Below are 18,866 nucleotides of genomic sequence, written 5' to 3'. Positions count from 1 at the left end.
GTACATACAGACCCTGATGGTCTCCTCCCAGAACAAAACTAAGAGGGGTGGGGGAGAAGAAGTAGAAATGGGAAGAAGGAACTGGCAAAGAATGGCACACTGGGAACTGGATGTCAATTTTCTTTCTTTATATTATTTTATTTTATTTTATTTTTGGTCGGGAGTGTTGCTAAGTCAAGGAAGAGGTTTTATATATTTATTTATTTATTTGAACAAAGTTTCTAAGGAACCCAAAGCAATAAGGTGCTGCTTCTGGCTTTCCAGACAAGCTGCTCCTCGGGGTCTGGATGGCCTTTGACAGGTCATATGTCCTAGACAACACACCAGTTTGTCTTTCTCCATCCTTCTACCCATCCTAAGGAATAGGCTTCTTCAGGTACAGAGGCCACAAGATCCAAGGAAGAGGTTGTTGGCTCAGATCCAGCCACACGTGTTGGTTTCTGGTAGAGTCTGTATGCGCGGTGTGGGTAGGACTGGCTCTTGCTAGGGTCCCATCAAGGCCGATTATGCTGGTGCCATGCCTTTGGCCTTTGCCTGAAATTAAGGGACAATGGTTCCCAGCTGCCTGCCTCACAGGAATGGGCAACTCCAGGTGCCACTGGATTGCCAGGACCCCCTAAAATCAGAGTCTGTCCCTTTGCCAGAGCTGGAGTTGGGCCTGAGTTTGGGTTCTGAGGTTATGACCACCTTGCAAACCTTCATATCTCTGCTGTCAGGAAGGAGATGGTTCCAGGAGTGCTGTGGCAACAGACACCAGGGTGCTGTTTCATTGAATAGGCAGCACCAGCTATTTGGAGAATGCTTTGCCCAGTGGGGCTTCTCTGTGGCCTCCTGTTGGGTTTAGGTTAAAGCTGGAAGTTCCATTGATAACTTAATCCTACAAATCATTTTGCAAAGGACTCCTGGTTGGTAGAACAGAGGCATGAAGGTGTCAGAGGAAGAAGCCCTGCCCTTTGTGAGGTTTTAGTTGACAGAATCTTATGGGGAAACCTGCACATCTGTGTGGCAGGGAAAATGGGAAACCTAGTAACATCACTGAGGGAAAAACTCAGCCGTTAACCTGGGGAAGCTCAATGGTAACCAGGGTGGGCAAGGCCACCTACCTGCATATACAGCAGCTCAGATGATGCATGTTCACGTCTCTCCAGTAAGAAGAAAACAGGGGGCCAAGTCTTCTCTGCTTCTCATGTGAGGAACTCCAAGGCCATGATGGGGCCACCAGTGAAATTGGCCCTACAGGGGTCACTTGGCTTTCAAATATTTTTCAAAAACCAGGGTTTGTGTTCTTAATCTCTCTGCTTTGTAGAGTATGTGACATAGCTTATTTCATTCATTCATTCATTTATTCATACACTCATTCATCTGTTCAAGAAACCCTCAGAGGTGAATGACATGCTGGCCCTGACTTCAAGGAGCCCACCATCTAGAACACAGTTATTAAATGAAGTGTGGTTGAGAAGCGGGGAGAGGTGTTGGGAGGGGAGAGTGTGCCTTGGCAAGGGCAGCCTCATCACAGTTAATTGAAGGACTACTCACACTTTGCACCACCCTGGAGATTTATGCCTCTGTTAATAGACAGAAATTTGTCATATATCTTAGAGGGACTAGGTAGCAAAAAGTTTGAGAACTGCTGGTCCAGGAAACAAACAGTTCCAAAAGAAAGCAATAGAGCCATGAGGGAAGGGAGAACAAGAGACTGGGGAGCCCAGAAGAGGGGCACCAGAAGGGAAGTCAGGGCAGGCTTCCTGGGGGAAGTGATATTGGGACTGAGTATTAAAGGATGCGCAAGAGTTGGCCAGGGACATGCAGACAGGAAATTCCGCAGAAAGGCTCAGAGCCTCATCTAGCACATGCTGAAAAGAATACCATTGAAGCCTATGTAATCCAGAATCATCAGAGATGAACTGTTCATTTTAAGTAATTTTCTGGATACCAAAGAGACTATCTTCCCCTCCCCCTTTAACAATTGCGTTATTTAGTAGGCAAGTAAGTCATGTCGTTGTAGAAAAATGAAAACATATAGATAAAAATATTTAAAATATGTTAAATGGAGTTTATTCATAACTCCACTTGAAGAAAACCTTTTTTAACATTTGGGTTTGGCGTTCTGGTCTTCCCTTCCCCCTCATCGTCGTAAATAAAAATAGCTGTATATCTATCTACATATATTTCACATACAATGTATATACATGAAAATATATATGATTTCTAAATGAAAGTAGAATCATGCCAATTGTTTTTTCCCCCAGTCAATATATTGTGCACAAAAACGGCTATATCTAAAACATCAAACCTTTATACATTTTGACCATATCTGGATGAAATGTCCTAAAATGGAGCTTATTCTCTGGTCTTTTCCAAGCAGCCGGCATTGGAACTTCGCTTCGTTCCTGCCTATCAGTTTTGTGCTGGGCCATAAACCAGGGAAGAGCTTAGTGCCCAGGAAAGTGTAGAGGAGGAAGCCCCCCTGGGCTGAACAGGGCAAGTCTGTGCTAAGCTGAGTGCTGACGTCTGCTCTTCAGTGTTGCTGCTTTCTTGCTTGTAGCCAGTTGTCCCTTCTTGCTACTTTTCATCTGCTGTGAGCTGGAAAATCAGAAAACCTTTCCAGAATGCATGGAAGGAAGAGGGCTTAGGTTATAACTGAAGCCCTCTGTTGCGTGAAGCACGCGTGACTCGTGTTATCAATATTCTGTTTCTCGAAGGTGAGTAAAGGAATACATCTTAAGTACCTACTATGTGCTGGATACTTTACACACTTTATCTTATTTAAATCTCATAACTATTTTTTGAGAAAAGTATCTTAACCCTGTTTTACAAATGGCAGATTGAGCCCAGCGAAGTTCGTTGCTTTGTCAAGAGCTGGGATGGAACCCAGACAATTCACTCCCAAATTCCTGCTGTTCTCATGGTACCACACCTCACGTTTGTTGTCAATCCTGGGCTGGGATTGGATGGGTGACATTTCCAGAGGCATACCCATTGGAGGTTTCTGCATGGAGCAGGGCTTGGCTTCCCATGAAGGAACAAGGCGGACCCAGGCAAAGGATGTGTCCTGGGGCACCTCCTCAAGGGCCCAGACAGCAAGGAAAGACCCACAGGATCACAGACCACCATGAGGAATCATCAATCTTTAGGGAGGGCCAGTCTCTGTTTAGCTCACTAGCCTTCCCAGATACTGCTTGTAGTTGGCACTGCTTATTAGACTTGGTTTGAATAAGATGAATTAGCAAATAAGGCCCAGAGGAACACTTTTCAAGGTATCGACCAGAGGTGGCCACTGGTGGCTGCAGAATTAATCTACCCAGAGATGTGCTTGTTTGGCCTTCATGGTGTTTCTCTAAATTTTTGAATTAGCTTTAACATTTAAAAATCGGGTTATTTTATATCTGATACCTGGGATTTTGGCTTTTCTTGGAAAATTGTGAGGTCTAGCCATCCAAGGGTGGTATTTCCTCACAACCCCAAAACTGAAGAGTACCTGCCCAGGTTAAATGGCACCTGTACTCTCTGGTCCACCATAGTCCCCATCGCTCCATGGTGGCTCTACCATTCATGTTCCCTGCTGGCTCCTGAAAGACTTGAGCTTGCTACCTCTGCATGAATCCCATTTTTACAGAAGCTGGTTGCCAATTAAAGCAAAGACTGCTTTTCTGTTTATTAGAGATATGGTGTCATTAGTGAACTAATTCAAGGAATATTTAGTGAGCAGCTATTCTGTTTGACCCTGTACAGGATGTGACTCATAAAAATATAAATGCTTATCAAAATATTCTTTAAAATATGAATATGACATAGTCCTTGTTCTCAAGGTATTCAAATTCTGGTTGAGTTGAGGTCTGTACAGTGTGCTCCAGGAGAATAGTATAGTAGGCTGAGTACTCCCCTCCCCAAGATATTTACACCCCAACCCTGGAACCTCTGAACATGTTACCTTAAGTGGCAAAAGGGCTTTTACAGATATGATTCAATTGAAGATACTTACATGGGGAGATTACCGTGGATTATCTGGGTGGGACTTTCATGAGATTCCTTATTAGCAGGAGGTAGGATAATCAAAGTCAGAGAAGAAGGAATGTGAAGGTGGAAGTAGTGATCATGGGAGAAAAGATTCTACATGCTCTGCTGGCTTTGAAGCTGGAGAAAGGGGTCACCAGCTAAGGAATGCAGGCAGCCTCTAGAAGCTGGAAAAGGCCAGGAAATGGATTCTTTCCTGGAGCCTCCAGAAATTTACATCTAAAATCTAAGTGTTGGCAGATTTTAGCCTACTGAGACTGATTCTGGACTTATGACCTCCAGAATTGTAAGATAATAAATTTGTATTGTTTTAAGACACCAAGTTTGTGGTAATTGGTCCCAGCAGCTGTAGGAAATTAACACAGAAAGGTAGTAACTTTTCCTGTGGTGAAGAGAAAAAAATGGGTTTATGAAGAAGGGGTCTTGAGGAATGAGTAGGAGTTCATCAGATATAGAAAGGGGATGGCAGGCAGCCCAGGTATAGGTGAGAGGATATGTGCAAAAGGTGGACAAAAGCAGGGTATGTCTGGAGGTTGGCTGTTGGTCCACTGTGCTTGGAGCATTAAGGTGCATGAAGGATGAAAGAGGAGATAAACCCAGAGAGAGAGGATGGGACCTTGACTCAGAACTGGTCCCATGGAAAAAAGGAATCCTCAAAGGTTTTAAGAAAGGGATGCATGATTGGATTTGTATTTAAGAGAGATTGCTCTGGCATCATTGTTGAGGGTGCTCGGAGGGGGCCAGACCACAGGTAAGGAGACCAACGAGGCTGTTGCAGTGACTCAGGTCACACAGGGCCATGGCAGGGTGGCAGGGATGGGAATAAGGGAAGTGATCAAAGACATTTCTGAACTGGGATTGACATGACTCCAAGTCTAATTGAATGTGGGGGGGTGACAGAGATTCACTAGGACACAGGGAGAATGGGCTGGGGAAGGAAAGAAATGCTGGGTTTTTTCTGGGACATGGTAAGTGTGAGGGGCCCATGGTACACTTGGGAAGAGCTGTCCAAAGGCAATTGGCAATCAGATTTCCATAACTCTGCTATCGTGGGGGTGATAGTAAGTCACCTGTGATCCCTACACACCCTGGAGGAGCCTGGGAACAAGTGGCTCAGTGGTGTGCTGGCACGTGTTTAACAGCCAGCTCTCTAGGGGTGGGGTGGGGGAGGCCCTGATATGTAGCATTGGCCTATTTCTGTGGTATAGATACTTCCATTATGACGAATTTCAAGATACTAACTCAACACCACTGATCATGGAATTGAGAAGAGATGGGCAATAGCACATAATTATGTAGGGCTCCTGCTATACAGAGACAATGGAAATAATTCACCTTAAGAGCACAGAAAATAGTAAAACATAGTAAAATAACTAGACAGTGGTTATTATGAGTATTTCTTTTCTTTTTTTAAAATGTAATTAATTTAATTGTAAGTTTGTGTCATTTAATTTTTTATAATGTCTGTATTTAACAACCAGCTCACAAAATTCTTGAAAATTTTACATTAGGCTCTATGAGCCCATAAAGCAGGCTCCTCCACACCCCTGGAGAGGCTCCTCCAAAGTCAAATTAGAAGGGCCTAGAAATCCACCTACTTCTCAGACAGACTCAGTTACTCCCCGAGGTCACCCACGAGGGGGGGACAGAACCAAGCCCAGGACCTAGGAGGCAGCTCCTGATGGGGTCTCAGAGACCCAGGAATACCGTGTGGTCCTTGACACCAGGATAATGACTCATGTCACTCTGGAATGAGTGACTCAGGGAAGAGGCTGCTGGGCAGCCAGGAACAAAGGGAAATGGGCAAGATTTATTTCTGCTGGGAGCCAACTGGGAGGCTCAGATACTTTCCTGCTGTTCTCAGTGACTTTGAACGGCCTCCATTGAGCAATTGCACATATTTCTAAGAAGAAAAAATCTTTTCAAGTGGACTTATTTTTAAAAAAGAATTGCTGAAGTGAACAAGCTGGAAAGGAAAGCTGGGGGGATGTTTTGGCTTATTTCCTGTCATGCCGGGGGACGGGGAAGGAGAGGACAGTCCTGCTCTGCCTTGACCATTTTTGAAGGGCTGTAGGACCTGGGTCTCAGGCATTTCAGGGTATCCTCAACCCTCTTCTTTCTTCAGAATAGCATCCAAGTTCTAAGGGCCCCCCAGTGCCAGGGAGTAAGGGTGGGTACAATGCCCTGTGTCCTACATCATCTGCCCTGGCCAGCATTTGACATCATGTCCGACATGCCTTCTGTCAGTCCTTGGTGAGTAGGTAACTCTTCTTCTCAAGGTACCTTGCGTCTGGCAACTCTCTGCTGCTGGTGCTGTCCCCTCACCCCTGGGAAGGGAGGATCCCCGTGAGGATGTCTCACCCAATCTAGACATACCAAATAGACATTTCCTCTCTTTGGGTCTTCTCTCCAAGGTTCTGTCTGGGAAGTGGGGCCCAAGACCTCCTTGCTCTCAGACTTGGGGTTTCCCCCCACCTCCCACCCCCAGGGAAGCAGGACACAGGCCCCTTCTAGGGGCTCACCAGTGTCTACACTGTCACTACTACCGCTCCATCCCTCCTGTCTCTGCCTCTTCCCACAATCCTCTACTAGCCTTGGGGAAGGGAGACTTACCCTGCCTTGGGATGCTTCCTTCCAAACATTTCTGTGCCCTGAGCCCTTTCCATTTCTCTTGGAGACCTACGAGGCAGGGCTAGGCTCCCTTTTCTCTGCCTCCTGCTACTACAGACCTCCCTGGGTGATGAGCACAGAATGGCCCCAATGTTTTCCTGAAGGGAAGGGCAGTGGGAGAAGGGACGTGGGGGCGTCCCAACTTTTTTCTCTGTCTTGGCCCACTGCCTCCCTTCCCTGCCCAGAGAACACTCCTGCGCCCCCCTCTCCTCTAGACACTGGGGAGGTGCCCTCCAGATCCTTATCCTCATCCTCCCCTCTCTGCTGCCCAGCAGGCTTTCTCCCCACATGTCCACGCTTTTCCACCCGTCCCTACTCCATAACTCTCCCCTGCAATCCAAGTCACTTTCAGGAGAGAATCTAGTGTCCCCGTGACATGCTGGGTGGCTGTGCCCTCTCCAGTTATTCCTTCACGCACGTATCCTGTGCAGCCCAAGCACCTGTGTGGCCAGATGCCTGCCTGGCCCTCTTCTGGGAGAGGTCCCACACTAGCCTCATCTCTCACTTGTGACATGAAAACCTCTGTCCTTTGGGAGTCACCAACAGCACAGGCATGGAAAAAAGAATGGGGACTTTGAAACCAAACAGACCTGGGATGACAACAGAACAGACCTGTGACTGTCCATAGCACAGACCTGGAATGACCACAGCACAGACCTGGGACTGACCACAGCACTGTGCCCTCTCTCTCAGCCCAGTAATGTTTACAGAATGACTCTCATGCCACTTCCTGCAGACACTGGCTGCCTGATAGCAGTGTGCATATTAGCATCACCATGGTTCATGGCCCTTTATGGGTTTAATTCCAATCATGTCTGATGATCTTTTATCTATTTGTCTACGTAGAGGAGCAGCCCTGGCTAGGCCAGGACTGTGTCTCCTTGACTTGTGAAAGACAAATCTGGGAACTCTGAGCCCCCTAGAATATCCGGCCTTGGTTGGGTTTTGGTGATCCATTGCTAAGAGAATTCAGCTGCCCTACATGGAGAATGGCAAAGGGAGTTACTAAGTACATGCTCTGTGGCAGCACCGTGCATGTGTATTTCCTGATTTAATTCTTTTTTTTTTTTTTCCCTGACCAGTAAGGGGATCGCCACCCTCAGCACGGTGGTGGTGTCCGCACCACACTCAGCCAGTGAGCGCACCGGCCATCCCTATATAGGATCAGAACCGCGGCCTCGGCGCTACCAGCACCACACTCTCCCGAGTGAGCCACGGGGCCGGCCCTGATTTAATTCTTAGAACAACACTAAAAGGTCGGTGCTATTATCTCTATTTGACAAATGAGGAAACTGAGGTCAGGAAAGACTAATCCACCAAGGAAGAGGCAGAGGGAGAATTAGAACCCAATCTGCCAATGTCCAAAGCTCCTTCACAGGATTCCAAGACAGGAAGCAGGATAAGGCTTTGCTGTGGTGAGTCCCCCACTCGGGCTCACTTGCAGGGGTGAAGGACCCAGCTTTGCAGTTGACCGGGCCCAGGGACCCACAGAGGTGCCTTGTAGCACTTTGAGCTGATCTCTGATGCTCAAGGAGATTTCCTAAGTCTGTCCAGGACTGTCCTGGGGCAGGGAGCGGGAGCATCCTCTCTGTCCCGCGACAACGACCATAGGAGGAAGGAAGACGCCTGCTTTCACAGCGTGGACACATTTGCTTATGTACTACAAGCAAAAGCTTCCAGATAAGAAGCCTGAAAGCTGCCATGTGTAGCAGGGCCCAGGGAGCAGGGGTCTGGGGGCCTTCTCTGACTGCTCCTTACTCACAGGTGTGGCCTTGGTCAAGTCCCTGCCCTTGTCTGGGCCTCAGTTCCCCATCTGTGAAAATGGGAGCAGCGGGGAGCACTGGCCCTCCCTGCCAGCCTCTGGATTTGCAGAGGGGCTAACAGAGGTCCATGTGTGGTAACCCCAAACAATTCCCTCCAGCACGTTCTTCATCTAGAGATAGACCAGTGGTATTAATAGCAGCCTAATCTCTTTCACATTCTTTGTGCTGCTAAAATGAAAGCAAAAATTCAAAGCTGGAAGAACAAAAAAACCTCTCTTCTGAGAATACTGAGTCACTCCAGAAAGGTCAGTGGAGGCTAGGTTAACCCATTGTTTCCCAGGAGGGCCTCTTCTCTTGACACCCAAAGATTAGCAGAGAGAATCTGAGAGCCACTTAGTTTATAGGTTGTGCTCCTGAGACACTAGTTTCAGAGAGGGGTTTGATCTCTTGTCAGCAGGTCACAAGGCTCTGGGAGAGACATCTTTGGGTCCATTGTGAGAGGCCTCTGCCTTCCAAGAATGCCACCATGAGCCAGTGGGCTTGGCCCTGCAAGGAACTGGAGAGTCAGACAGAATGTGGTGGACTCCTAGCACCGCCATTCACAGGGCCATGTGACATTGGGCAAGTCTTCAGGCCTCCGTTTCTGTAAAATGGGACTAATTATAATGTTGATATTAATAGTACTTAAATTACCCACCTCACAGGGTTGCTGACAGCACCGAAGGCTACAGTCTCTATAAAAACCACTTCTTAACCTTGACTTCTGATGATGGCCTTAGTGCTTGAGGGGACACAGCAAGCCCCTTGAGATCTACAAGGTAGGGCTAGGCTCCCTTTTCTCTACCTCCTGCTGCTACAGCCCTCCCCAAGGCAATGAGCATGGAATGGCCCTCGCACCATCTGTAGTGTGCAGGATGGAGGTGTTTGGCCAGTTGTGGCTGGGCATGCCTCTGCTCGTGTGACCACCCTGTCACGGCAGCCCTCTCCTACCCTCCCAGCCACCCACAAGGTCCTATAACAAGTATTCGCAGGGGTGGAGCCTGTGCTGTTAACCTAACAAGTGTGGGACTTTCTGGGGTGAATGACTGGATAGAAAAACCAATGGACAGTTGTCTGAGCAGAAAAGTCAGAAGGCAAGGGGATGAATGGATGAGCCGACAGACAATGAATGGAAAGAAGGACGAGTGAATTTGCTGCACCACACAATGCAGGTCATGCAGCTTCAAGCTCTAGGCCCACTCTTTTGCCCTTTAAGACCCCTGATCTGACAACCAATGTGTAGGTCCTGCTTCTTGCCCCCTAGCCAATTCCATCCTCAGCCTCACTGGGAGTACACACTCCAGTTCTCCCCTGGGAGGAAGCAGCCCCCGTGCGAGGCTCTTCTGCTGCACTCCAGCAGAACCCCTGGTGGAGGAGGCAGAGTGAAAGAGGGGAAAGACAATGGGCCTTGGAGTCAGACTAGCCTGGATTATAATCCTTGGCCTGCCACTTACTAGCTGTGTGATCTCGAGCAAGTTGCTGAACCTCTCTGAGCCTTAGTTTCTTAATATATTAAGTGGAAATAATAGAACCTATCTCATGGGGGTTAAACAAGAGAGCACTCAAAATGCACCTCACATAGCATCCAATACTCAGTAGACAACCAAGAAATATCTGGTGAATGAAAGCATGAACAAAATTGTATTAGTTTGCTTTCTTTCATGAGCAGATGCAGATATGATATTCACTTAGTTTAGGGGCTTCTAGCCTCTTCAGTTATACAAGTGATTGGATAGTTATCCCCACAGAGGCTCTTGGATAATTTATGCCAAAGGTAACTGGACCCAGTCAAGTTGTTTTCCCTGTCTGTACCTCAGTTTTCCTTCCTGCAAAATAGGCCAGATTCTACTTATGCACTGGTTGGGGGCAGAATGAATAGAGTCAGAAGAGCCGATTAGGTCTTGACGCTGACCCTCCTAACCCTTTACTAGCCAGACTGGAAAGGCAGCGGGGAGGGCCCTGAAAATGGGTTAAAGAAGGAGCAGCTCAGAGACCAAACATTACTGAATATTTTTTCCTTTTATGGGCCGGTGCTCTAGATCACCACTTCCTGCAGATTTGTATTCTAAACTTTGCTGTGATGGATGCAAGGTCTGTGTGCCCACAAGCTCCAGCGGAACCCAGATGTCACCCTGGGGGAGGGACTCTGCCTTTACCTTGCTATTTTAAGCAGCGAGTTTATAATAATGGGTGGGAGAGAAAGCAAGCAGGATAGGAGCAGCGTGGGAATGGCCCCAGAAGGAATGGTGGGGCTGCTGGGGCTCCCCCCAGGACCTTGGGGTTCCATCTTGTCAAGTGTGGGGCCTCAGCCGGTATCCACTCTGCCTCTATCCTGCAGCAGATGATATCTCTCAGTGTTTGTCTACCTTAATTCATTCCTGTTTTATTTCGCTTTGTGACCCAGGGGCTGGCTTAAGGTCTTTCTTCAAGAGAGGAAGGTAGAAGAAAGGAAGTAGAGAGAGAAAGGGATGTTTCTGATGAAACTTCACAATACCGTGATTCCAGAACCCCAAGATAGGACTATCAGGTCTTGTGGGTTGTTGTGACTTAGAAGAGTACAGGTTTTCAGGGACTCCCAGGGTTGAAGGCCTCTGAAGTGGTCAGGGATCCTGTGACCCTTGCCCCAGCCTTTGCTGGAACTCCCCCAGAATAGGGAGCTCACTGCCTTTAAGAGCAGCCCGTTTCATCTTCAAATCATTCTAACCACTAGGTTTTCCCTTGCTTTCAGCTGACCTTTCAGTCATTGGTCATGCATCTACCCTTTAGGGACAATAGAACCACATGAATGTCTTTTAAATACCTGAGAAAATATTTTATTTTATTTTCCCCCGCACTTAATTTTTCTCCAGGCTAAAAGTACTCTAGTTCTTTAAACACAAATTCTTGTTCTCCTGTCAACCTACTTCTTTTCTGAACATACCCCAATTTGTCTGAATCCTTTCTAGCATGCAGAGCACAATACACTTTGTGTGGATTAAGACATAAAGGAAAAGCGGAACAGTCACCTCCCATGTTTTGGAAACCATATTCCTATTGAGACAACCCAGACCTGCACATACATCACACATAATTTTAAGAGATTTCCTGAGAGGTGTAGCCAGTTTCCCTGGTAGAATTAGGATTTGTGGATACTCTTTGCTACCCTCAAGCCCTATTACCATATATTTTACCCAGCACCATTGATGTCACTGCTGCAGAAGCCCAAGTAAAGATGATAGAAATTAATCACAGAGCTCACCTTTAGGTAAACCTGATGCTCAATTTATTCACATGGTAATCACTTGGGATGGAGACATAGCATGCCCTGGTCCCATAGCATTCATTGCCAAGAGCTAGGTTGAATCTGTCCGGCATGGCCTCTCCCCTTCCTGTTTTATTTCCCCTGCTAGGCGCCCAACTATTCTGTTCAGAACAATTCCATTCAACATTTCAGTTGAGCATCTCAGCTCAAACACTATTTCTAACTTGGATTCTTTGCTAAAACTATGTCCTACCATCCCAATTCCTTAGTTAGGGAGCCTTTTCCGGAGTCCCACATTTTACTTTCAAAGTATTTACCCCATTATACTGTTTTCCACCTGTCTCCCACCACTGGACTCTGTGCTCCTTGAGGGCCAAGACCACATCTCTGTCATCTCTGTGTCACCAGCACCTAGCACAGGCCTGGAAGAGTAGGTGTAAAGTGAGTGTTGGTGTTGAAAGAAGGAATGTTCTGTTTATGGACATTCTACTTGAGGTGAGATTTCCTTAGCTGACCCACAGGGGTCACCCCAACTGTTTCAGAGCTGAGTGGGGCTATCTAGCAACTGCAGAGAATAAGTCAAGAGGGTGGTGGCCTTGACGAGTCCTGGGACTAAAAGTCTCTATTTCTTTAAACACAAATCAACAGCCATTTTTTGATAAATTGTTTCAGTATCCAGGATGAATTAGACACCTCACCTGCCTCCAAAGCACAGTCCAGAAGTCCAGAGGTGTGTGTGTGTTGGCTGGTGGGGAGCAGGGGTCTGTCAGAGCTGTGGCTGATGCCAGGTCCCCACCTGCCCTGCAGCACTCTGGCTCTAGGGCCTTTCTGAGCCCTTTCTGTGGGACAGGAAGAACCCCTAGTATCATGGGAAGTAGCAGGACTTTCTGGCTTTTCCTCCTGCAACCTCCAACAGTCAGAAGCAACTTGCATTGGACCTGGGACACGGTAGGTGCTCAGTAAATGACAGTGTTCTTTGTCTCCTCCACCCCCTCCCCCAGCTGTGTGTGTCCCATCAGCCAAAGGCCCCCTGCCTGTGGCATCTGCGTCTGGTGGTTTTTATCTGCCGTCCAACAGAGTGGCTCCTTCAGCAGAACCAGGCTGCTTGATGGTTCTGCAGATGCCTGGAGGCAACCCCCACCCACTAGAGGAAGAAGGAAGTAGTTTAGGGGTGGGAAGAAGCCAGGGAGAGTCTTCCGAACTCCGGCCAAGCTTCCTGGGCTTCAGACCTCCATGCAGGTAGCCTCCGTGAGGACCTACTCCATGCTCTGTCTGTTTCATCCTTGGAACATTCCTGCATGGGAGGCATTCTTATCTCTGTTCCCCTGACAATAAAACCAGGGCTCAGAGGTGAAGCCAACTTTCCAAAGCCACACAACCAGGGAGTGGCAGAGTGGGGACTCACTTCCAGGTATCTGGTTCCAAAGCCTGTAATCTTTCTACTTGCCTTTCCAGGTGGAGACCTGGCATGGCTAGTCTTCGTTTCTGAAACAAAGCAGAATAGCTAGACCCATTGGCCCAGGTCTGTTGGAAGGATCATGGTCCTAGGTCTCTTGACTGATAAGAAACACGAAAGAGCAGTGAATATGCTTTCAGGTACAAGTAACAGAACACCCAACACAAAGTGACTCCAACACCAAGAGACTTAATTGTTCATGTAACTGGCTAGTCCAGAAAGCACACTCTGATCAGGGCTTCAGTTTCATTTCTCTGCAGGTCTCTTGGCTCTTCCCCCTCTGCATGTGTCCATTTTATCTAGTCTGGCTTTCCTCATGGAAGCAAAATGACACGCATAGCACCAGGTCTCACATCTGCGTGTCTACCACCCAGAGCAAGAGAAAGCATCTGGGTCCCAGAACACTGCCATGTGCTGGGTCTGTTTTCTCTCCCTGAGCCAATCACTGTGGCAAGATGGATGAGATAATGTTAATTAAGGCCAATCCCAGCCAGGCTTCAAGACTGCTGTGCCATGAGGAGGGGGTAGCCTGGCTTCTGGGAAGCAACCCAAGGTTGCTGGAAGTGTGCACTGCACAAGACACACAGGATCCCCCTGGCTGAGCCTCCAGGGTTTAGCAGGACTGGCAGGCCCGGTGAGGCTTCACTCAAGTGTTAGAGCCCTGCTAGGGGTCAGAAGAGCTGCTGGAGGGCGTGAAGGGAGACAGGGGAGGAAGTCAGGAAACCACATCCCTTACTCTCTGCCCACATGGACAAGGAAGGCTGTTGTTTTAGTCCATTTTGTGTTGCTATAACAGTATTACCTGAGACTGGGTAATTTATAAAGAAAAGAGGTTTATTTGGCTTATGATTCTGGGACAGCTGCATTTGGCATAGGCCTCAGGGACAGCTGCATCTGGCATAGGCCTCAAGGACAGCTGCATCTGACACAGGCCTCAGGCTGCTTCTACTCATGGTGGGAAGTGGCAGGCAGCCGGCGGGTACAAGCAGATCACATGGCGAGAGGAAGCAAGAGAGAGAGAGAGAGAAGGTGCCAGGGTCCTATAAACAACAAGCTCTCACAGGAACTAGTAGAGCGAGAACTCACTCACTACCCCTCCTCTCCCAGGAAGAGCATTAATCCATTCATGAGGGATCTGCCCCCATGACTCAATCAGTTTCCAACACTGCCACATTGGGGATCAAATTTCCACATGAGTTTTGGAGGGGACAACAACTCCATCAGCTGTATGATGTAGTAGGAAGAGCCCTGGTCTCAAAATCAGAAAGATCTGGGCTCAAATGTTTGGTTCTCCATATGATTTGGAGCAAGTGACTTCCACTCTCTGGGGCAGCTCTTTCTCTATAAAATGGGAATATTAATACTTCCTTCGGAGGTCATCATGAGGGTTCATGAGGAGACGATGTTGGTGATGCTCCTAAGATAGTGCCTGGCACCTAGTAGGTGCTCGATAAGTGGCACATGAATACCAATCTGATCCCAGTGGAGATCCTAATGGAGTATACTCCATTAGCTACAGCTTTGAAGAGTTTGAAGCACTTTTCTCCCTTCTGAGATAGCTGTGTTTACTGTAAGGACCAAATTAGATGCAAAATCTCTAAGGTCACCTCTGACTTTGTAAACAAAGCAGAGAGCAGGAGGAAATGCAATTCCAAATGCCCTCTCCTAGTCTGGTTTGACCTCCGGTGTTGATGCAAACTCAAGCAGGCTCTCTCTGTGGCTTGTGGCTCCTGGAAATGGAACCCAGCTTGGGACAGGGATCGGAATGGATTTGACTTGTGCTTTTGGCATCTTCCCAGCCTGCGGAGCCCAGGCCTCTTGGAGCATCTTTGGGGCTGACACAGCAGAGGTTCCGGGCACACGCGGCCACTCCCGCCAGGAGGCTGCCATGCCCCACATTCCCGAGGACGAGGAGCCCCCCGGAGAGCCACAGGCAACCCAGAACCCTGCCAGCCAAGTAAGTGCCCCCTCCCTGCCCGTGGCTAGCCTGGCTGGGGGCCAAACCAAGCGCCCTGGTCTGAGGCCACAGCTCCCAGGCTGGCCAGAGGGTTTGCTGACAGCCCATGCAGGTTGCAGTGGGTGCCTAGGAACAGTGCGTGGCTTCCACACTGAAGAGTAAATTACTCTGAGTTCTTTTGAGTTGACCGAGGACCTGCATATCCTGAGTATGGAACTGTCAAACCTGTGTCTGACTGAGGCCTATGAGAAGTCAAACCCCCCTAACCCTGTAGGCTCCCTCCTAAGCTGGACTAAGACTTAGAGGAGAACCGTTAGCACAGACAGCCTTATCACATCAGGACATTGGGCACAAACAAAAGGCCACTTAAAGGGAATCCACTTAAAAAAGAAGATCAAAATTTCATAGTAAATAGAGAAAAGGCTTTTCAGCAAAATTTTATTGTAAAAGAGGAAATAATGAAAATTAATTTAAAGGGTATTATTGAGATTTTACTATACAAATGAAATAATGAAAACAGTTATTTTTATCTATGCATACTACAAAATATGTTATATGCTAATTTTTAGATGGAACAGAGAATTAAGTGTTGATATTGATGTTGGCATGTTTATTTTTTATACCAACAAAATGATCTGTCCACATGATGCCACATTCTTCACATTTTACTTTAGAGCACCTTCATTAAGAGATTCTGCTTGTTTAATATTTAAGGGCTTCATTCGTTTTTCCAATGATCTCTTCCAGTCCTTGGATATTCAGGTCATTCCCCTTTGAAGATCCTGTCTTGCCATCATCCTCATCATTTTTGCTTCTTTTGTTCAGGGATCCAGCTCCATCTGGTCTCACTGGTCACAGGCCTTGTACACGAAGTTCCCCCACGTTGTTTTCTTTCACTTCATCAACTTTGCACTTGGAACTTACATCATCCTGTTATATCTGACAGTCGTCCAGACTGACCCGAGCCAGACGGGATAGACGCTTGTTAAACGCGGGAAGAAAGATGAACAAGCACTATTTTACAAATGGGCAGGTTCTTAGTGGATATTTTCATGTTGTGATGACATTTGTTTTCTTGCATATCATCACTGTGAGAACTTAGATAGCAAATACTAAGAAAAGCATTCTTTTCCTGAAGCCCCATTCTTTTCCATATCCTAAGCTTGTGGGATTGAGATGTGGCAGAACTTGGCAGCCACAGGGGTGGGGGATGCTCTTCCCTTGAATGTCTAAGTGACAGTGGTCCAAGCCCTCATTGCTTTGGCCACAGGCAGCCCAGCTCAGGACAACCCCCCAGCCTGGGATGTCTTGGGCCACAGTGTGTGCTGTTCACCAGCAACGCCCCCAGGCTGCCAAGTTCTGAACATTGGGGATTAAAGAAGAGAATGACTACATGGAGCAAAACACTCCCAACCAGATTCAAATGTGCCTGCTCCCAGATCCTTGTGGTTGTGACTTTCTTGAGTTCTGTCTCCTTAGCCTCCCTGCTCTCCACCCTGCTCTTGCAGCAGCCATCCCTGACTCTTCCCCTTCACCAACAGTGGCAGTCAGTGTCCTTGAACCAGACTCTCACGGAAAAACCTCACTCCCAAATCCTTTAACTCCCCCAAACAGCTTCCCCCAAAATAAAAGCTTTTCTTAAAAACAAATAATAAATTAGCCATCCTTGGGTAATGAAGACAGGCTGTTATATTAAGTTCAGTTCTTCCTAGTTCCATACCTCTTTATTGAAAAGTTCTTTCAAACTATGTTCTCAGGAGACACAAAATAACTCAAAAACCTGTGGGCCCTTCTAACCTTCATGGCTTCAAACCATACTTTACGCACAACTCCCTGAGGTCAGTGAGAGGGTGAGTTTCTAGGGGTGACCAGCAGGAGGAGTGACCCATGAGCTCACCACACAGTCCAGGGTAAGAGAGCTAGCAGGAGCTCGACTCCAGTTACCCACGAGCTCAGTCTCCCTGTGACCTTGAGGCAGAACCAGATTTCCACAAAACAAGGAGGTGGGCCCTGATGGTCTCTGAAAGCCCTTCAACAGCTATGATTCTGTCTCTGTGCTCATGAGAAATCAAGACTATAAAGAGAACGTCTGCAGGCACCCATAGCTTCTGCACTGCTGGAGCCCAGCAGGAGAAGGACCCACAAGGAACTCAGGTGAACAGGGAGGCAGGGAGCCCAGGTCCTATAGGGAGGACACATAGCACAGGATTTAAGAGTCAGACCAAGCCAGTCTGGAATCCCACTTCCTCCATATCAAGAGCTTATCTCGGTAAGGAGACCTTGACGCCGAGTCTGCTAATTTTTCTGTTCCTCTGGTTTTTCATGTGTTGTCCAGGACTAGTGTTAGTTGCTGCTGCCTCCTAAACTCTGTCTGTTCAGCCCAGAACTTGAGTGCCTTCATTGGCCTGAGGGACAGTGGAGCTGGGGCAGGTCAGACCCCCTTAGAATGAAGACCTCATCAGATTCAACATTCCCTTATTCTCTGCCCTTCCTGCTGGACCTTGGGCATCCCTAAGTTCTCCAGAAGCCGACCAGGCATGGTCAGTAAAGAGCTTCTCCAGCTATTGCACCCACCAGACAACCCACAGCGAGGTTCTCAGGCAGCCACAGTCTCAGGGGAGACTCAGGCCTCATGGGCTGGGCTGGAGCCTCCAGGGGCTGGAGCCTGAGTCCCTGGGAGCTGCGGAGCCAGGCAGCCAGGGAAGCGAGGATGGCCAGGAGGACTTGGCTGGAAGTTCCAGTACCGTGTGAATTCCCACTCTGTGAAGCAAGCAAAGGACAGAGCATCCTTCTGAGTTTACAGCTCCCTGGGGTCCAGCCCTCGTACTGGTTCCTCAGGCCCCAGTCCCCATTTCCCATCACTGGCATGAACGCTAGCCAAAGCCTTCTCACACAAAACACAAAAGCTGTAGGACTGGATCCTGTTTTTCTTTCTGCATGCACGCGCGCGCGCACACACACACACACACACACACACACACACATTTTTTAGATCTCTAATCTGAAGCTATAATCAAATGCCACAAAGAAATAAAGCCTCCCAACAGTGCACTCTGTGAGGCTGTGCCTGAGCAGTGTTTTCTAGGTTGGCCCTTGAATACGGAGGGACTCAGAGAGAAGAACTTGTAGTCAAAGGGTTCTGGCAAGACTAGAAGCTGTCGGGACACAAGCCTGGTATCTAAGGTGATCTCAGAAGGACCATCAGAGAGAGCTAGAGGGATCCCAGATAACATCTAACTTCCTCCCAGATAGGCAGTGCTCTCCATAACATGAGCCCCAAACCAGTCACCTTGGGAACTTGTTGAACCCCAGGTTCCTCAGCCACCCCAGACCTATTGAATTGGAATCTTCTGGGGTGGGTCTTAAGAATCTGTAGGAATATTTCCATATGGGAGCTCACGGCCTTACAGGAAGCCTGTGCCGTGGCCGGCCAGCTCTGTCTTAGCCAAGGCGGAATCTGCCTCCCCCATGACGCTCCCTCCGTTCTGCCCTCCACGATGGCCTGTAGTGGGGTGAAAGTCTGCAGAGGAAGGAAGGCAGCTTCTGGGTCTTCCCAGCGTCTCGGGTCCTCCAGTTCCTTCAGTCTGTGCTTCCATGACAGTGTTCAGCACCTCCCCTAACCCGTCCTCAGGCCACATGGCAGCCCATCTACCCCTCACTGCAGGGCCCCAGACCTGGGCCCAGGCTCCAGATGCAGTCTGACCAGGGCATAGACAATTTCCTGGG

General features: G+C 48.1%; 1 protein-coding gene across 3 annotated transcripts in view; it reads left to right on the top strand.

The window, feature by feature from the left end:
• IRAG1 (inositol 1,4,5-triphosphate receptor associated 1) overlaps positions 1-18,866 on the top strand; it is a 117,943-nt gene that overhangs the window by 29,813 nt on the left and 69,264 nt on the right. For 2 of the 3 annotated variants that reach the window (XM_063094330.1, XM_063094327.1), the window contains exon 2: positions 14,983-15,140. In XM_063094330.1, coding sequence (XP_062950400.1) covers positions 14,983-15,140 — 158 coding nt within the window. Of the gene's footprint in view, positions 1-14,982; positions 15,141-18,866 lie in introns of those variants that run through there. The other variant, XM_063094329.1, reaches the window with a different exon arrangement.

The sequence above is a fragment of the Cynocephalus volans genome, chromosome 4 (assembly GCF_027409185.1).
Source record: "Cynocephalus volans isolate mCynVol1 chromosome 4, mCynVol1.pri, whole genome shotgun sequence".
NCBI classification, from domain to species: domain Eukaryota; kingdom Metazoa; phylum Chordata; class Mammalia; order Dermoptera; family Cynocephalidae; genus Cynocephalus; species Cynocephalus volans.
The sequence above is the reverse complement of the archived record's forward strand: the minus strand, read 5'-3'. Positions and strand labels throughout refer to the sequence as shown.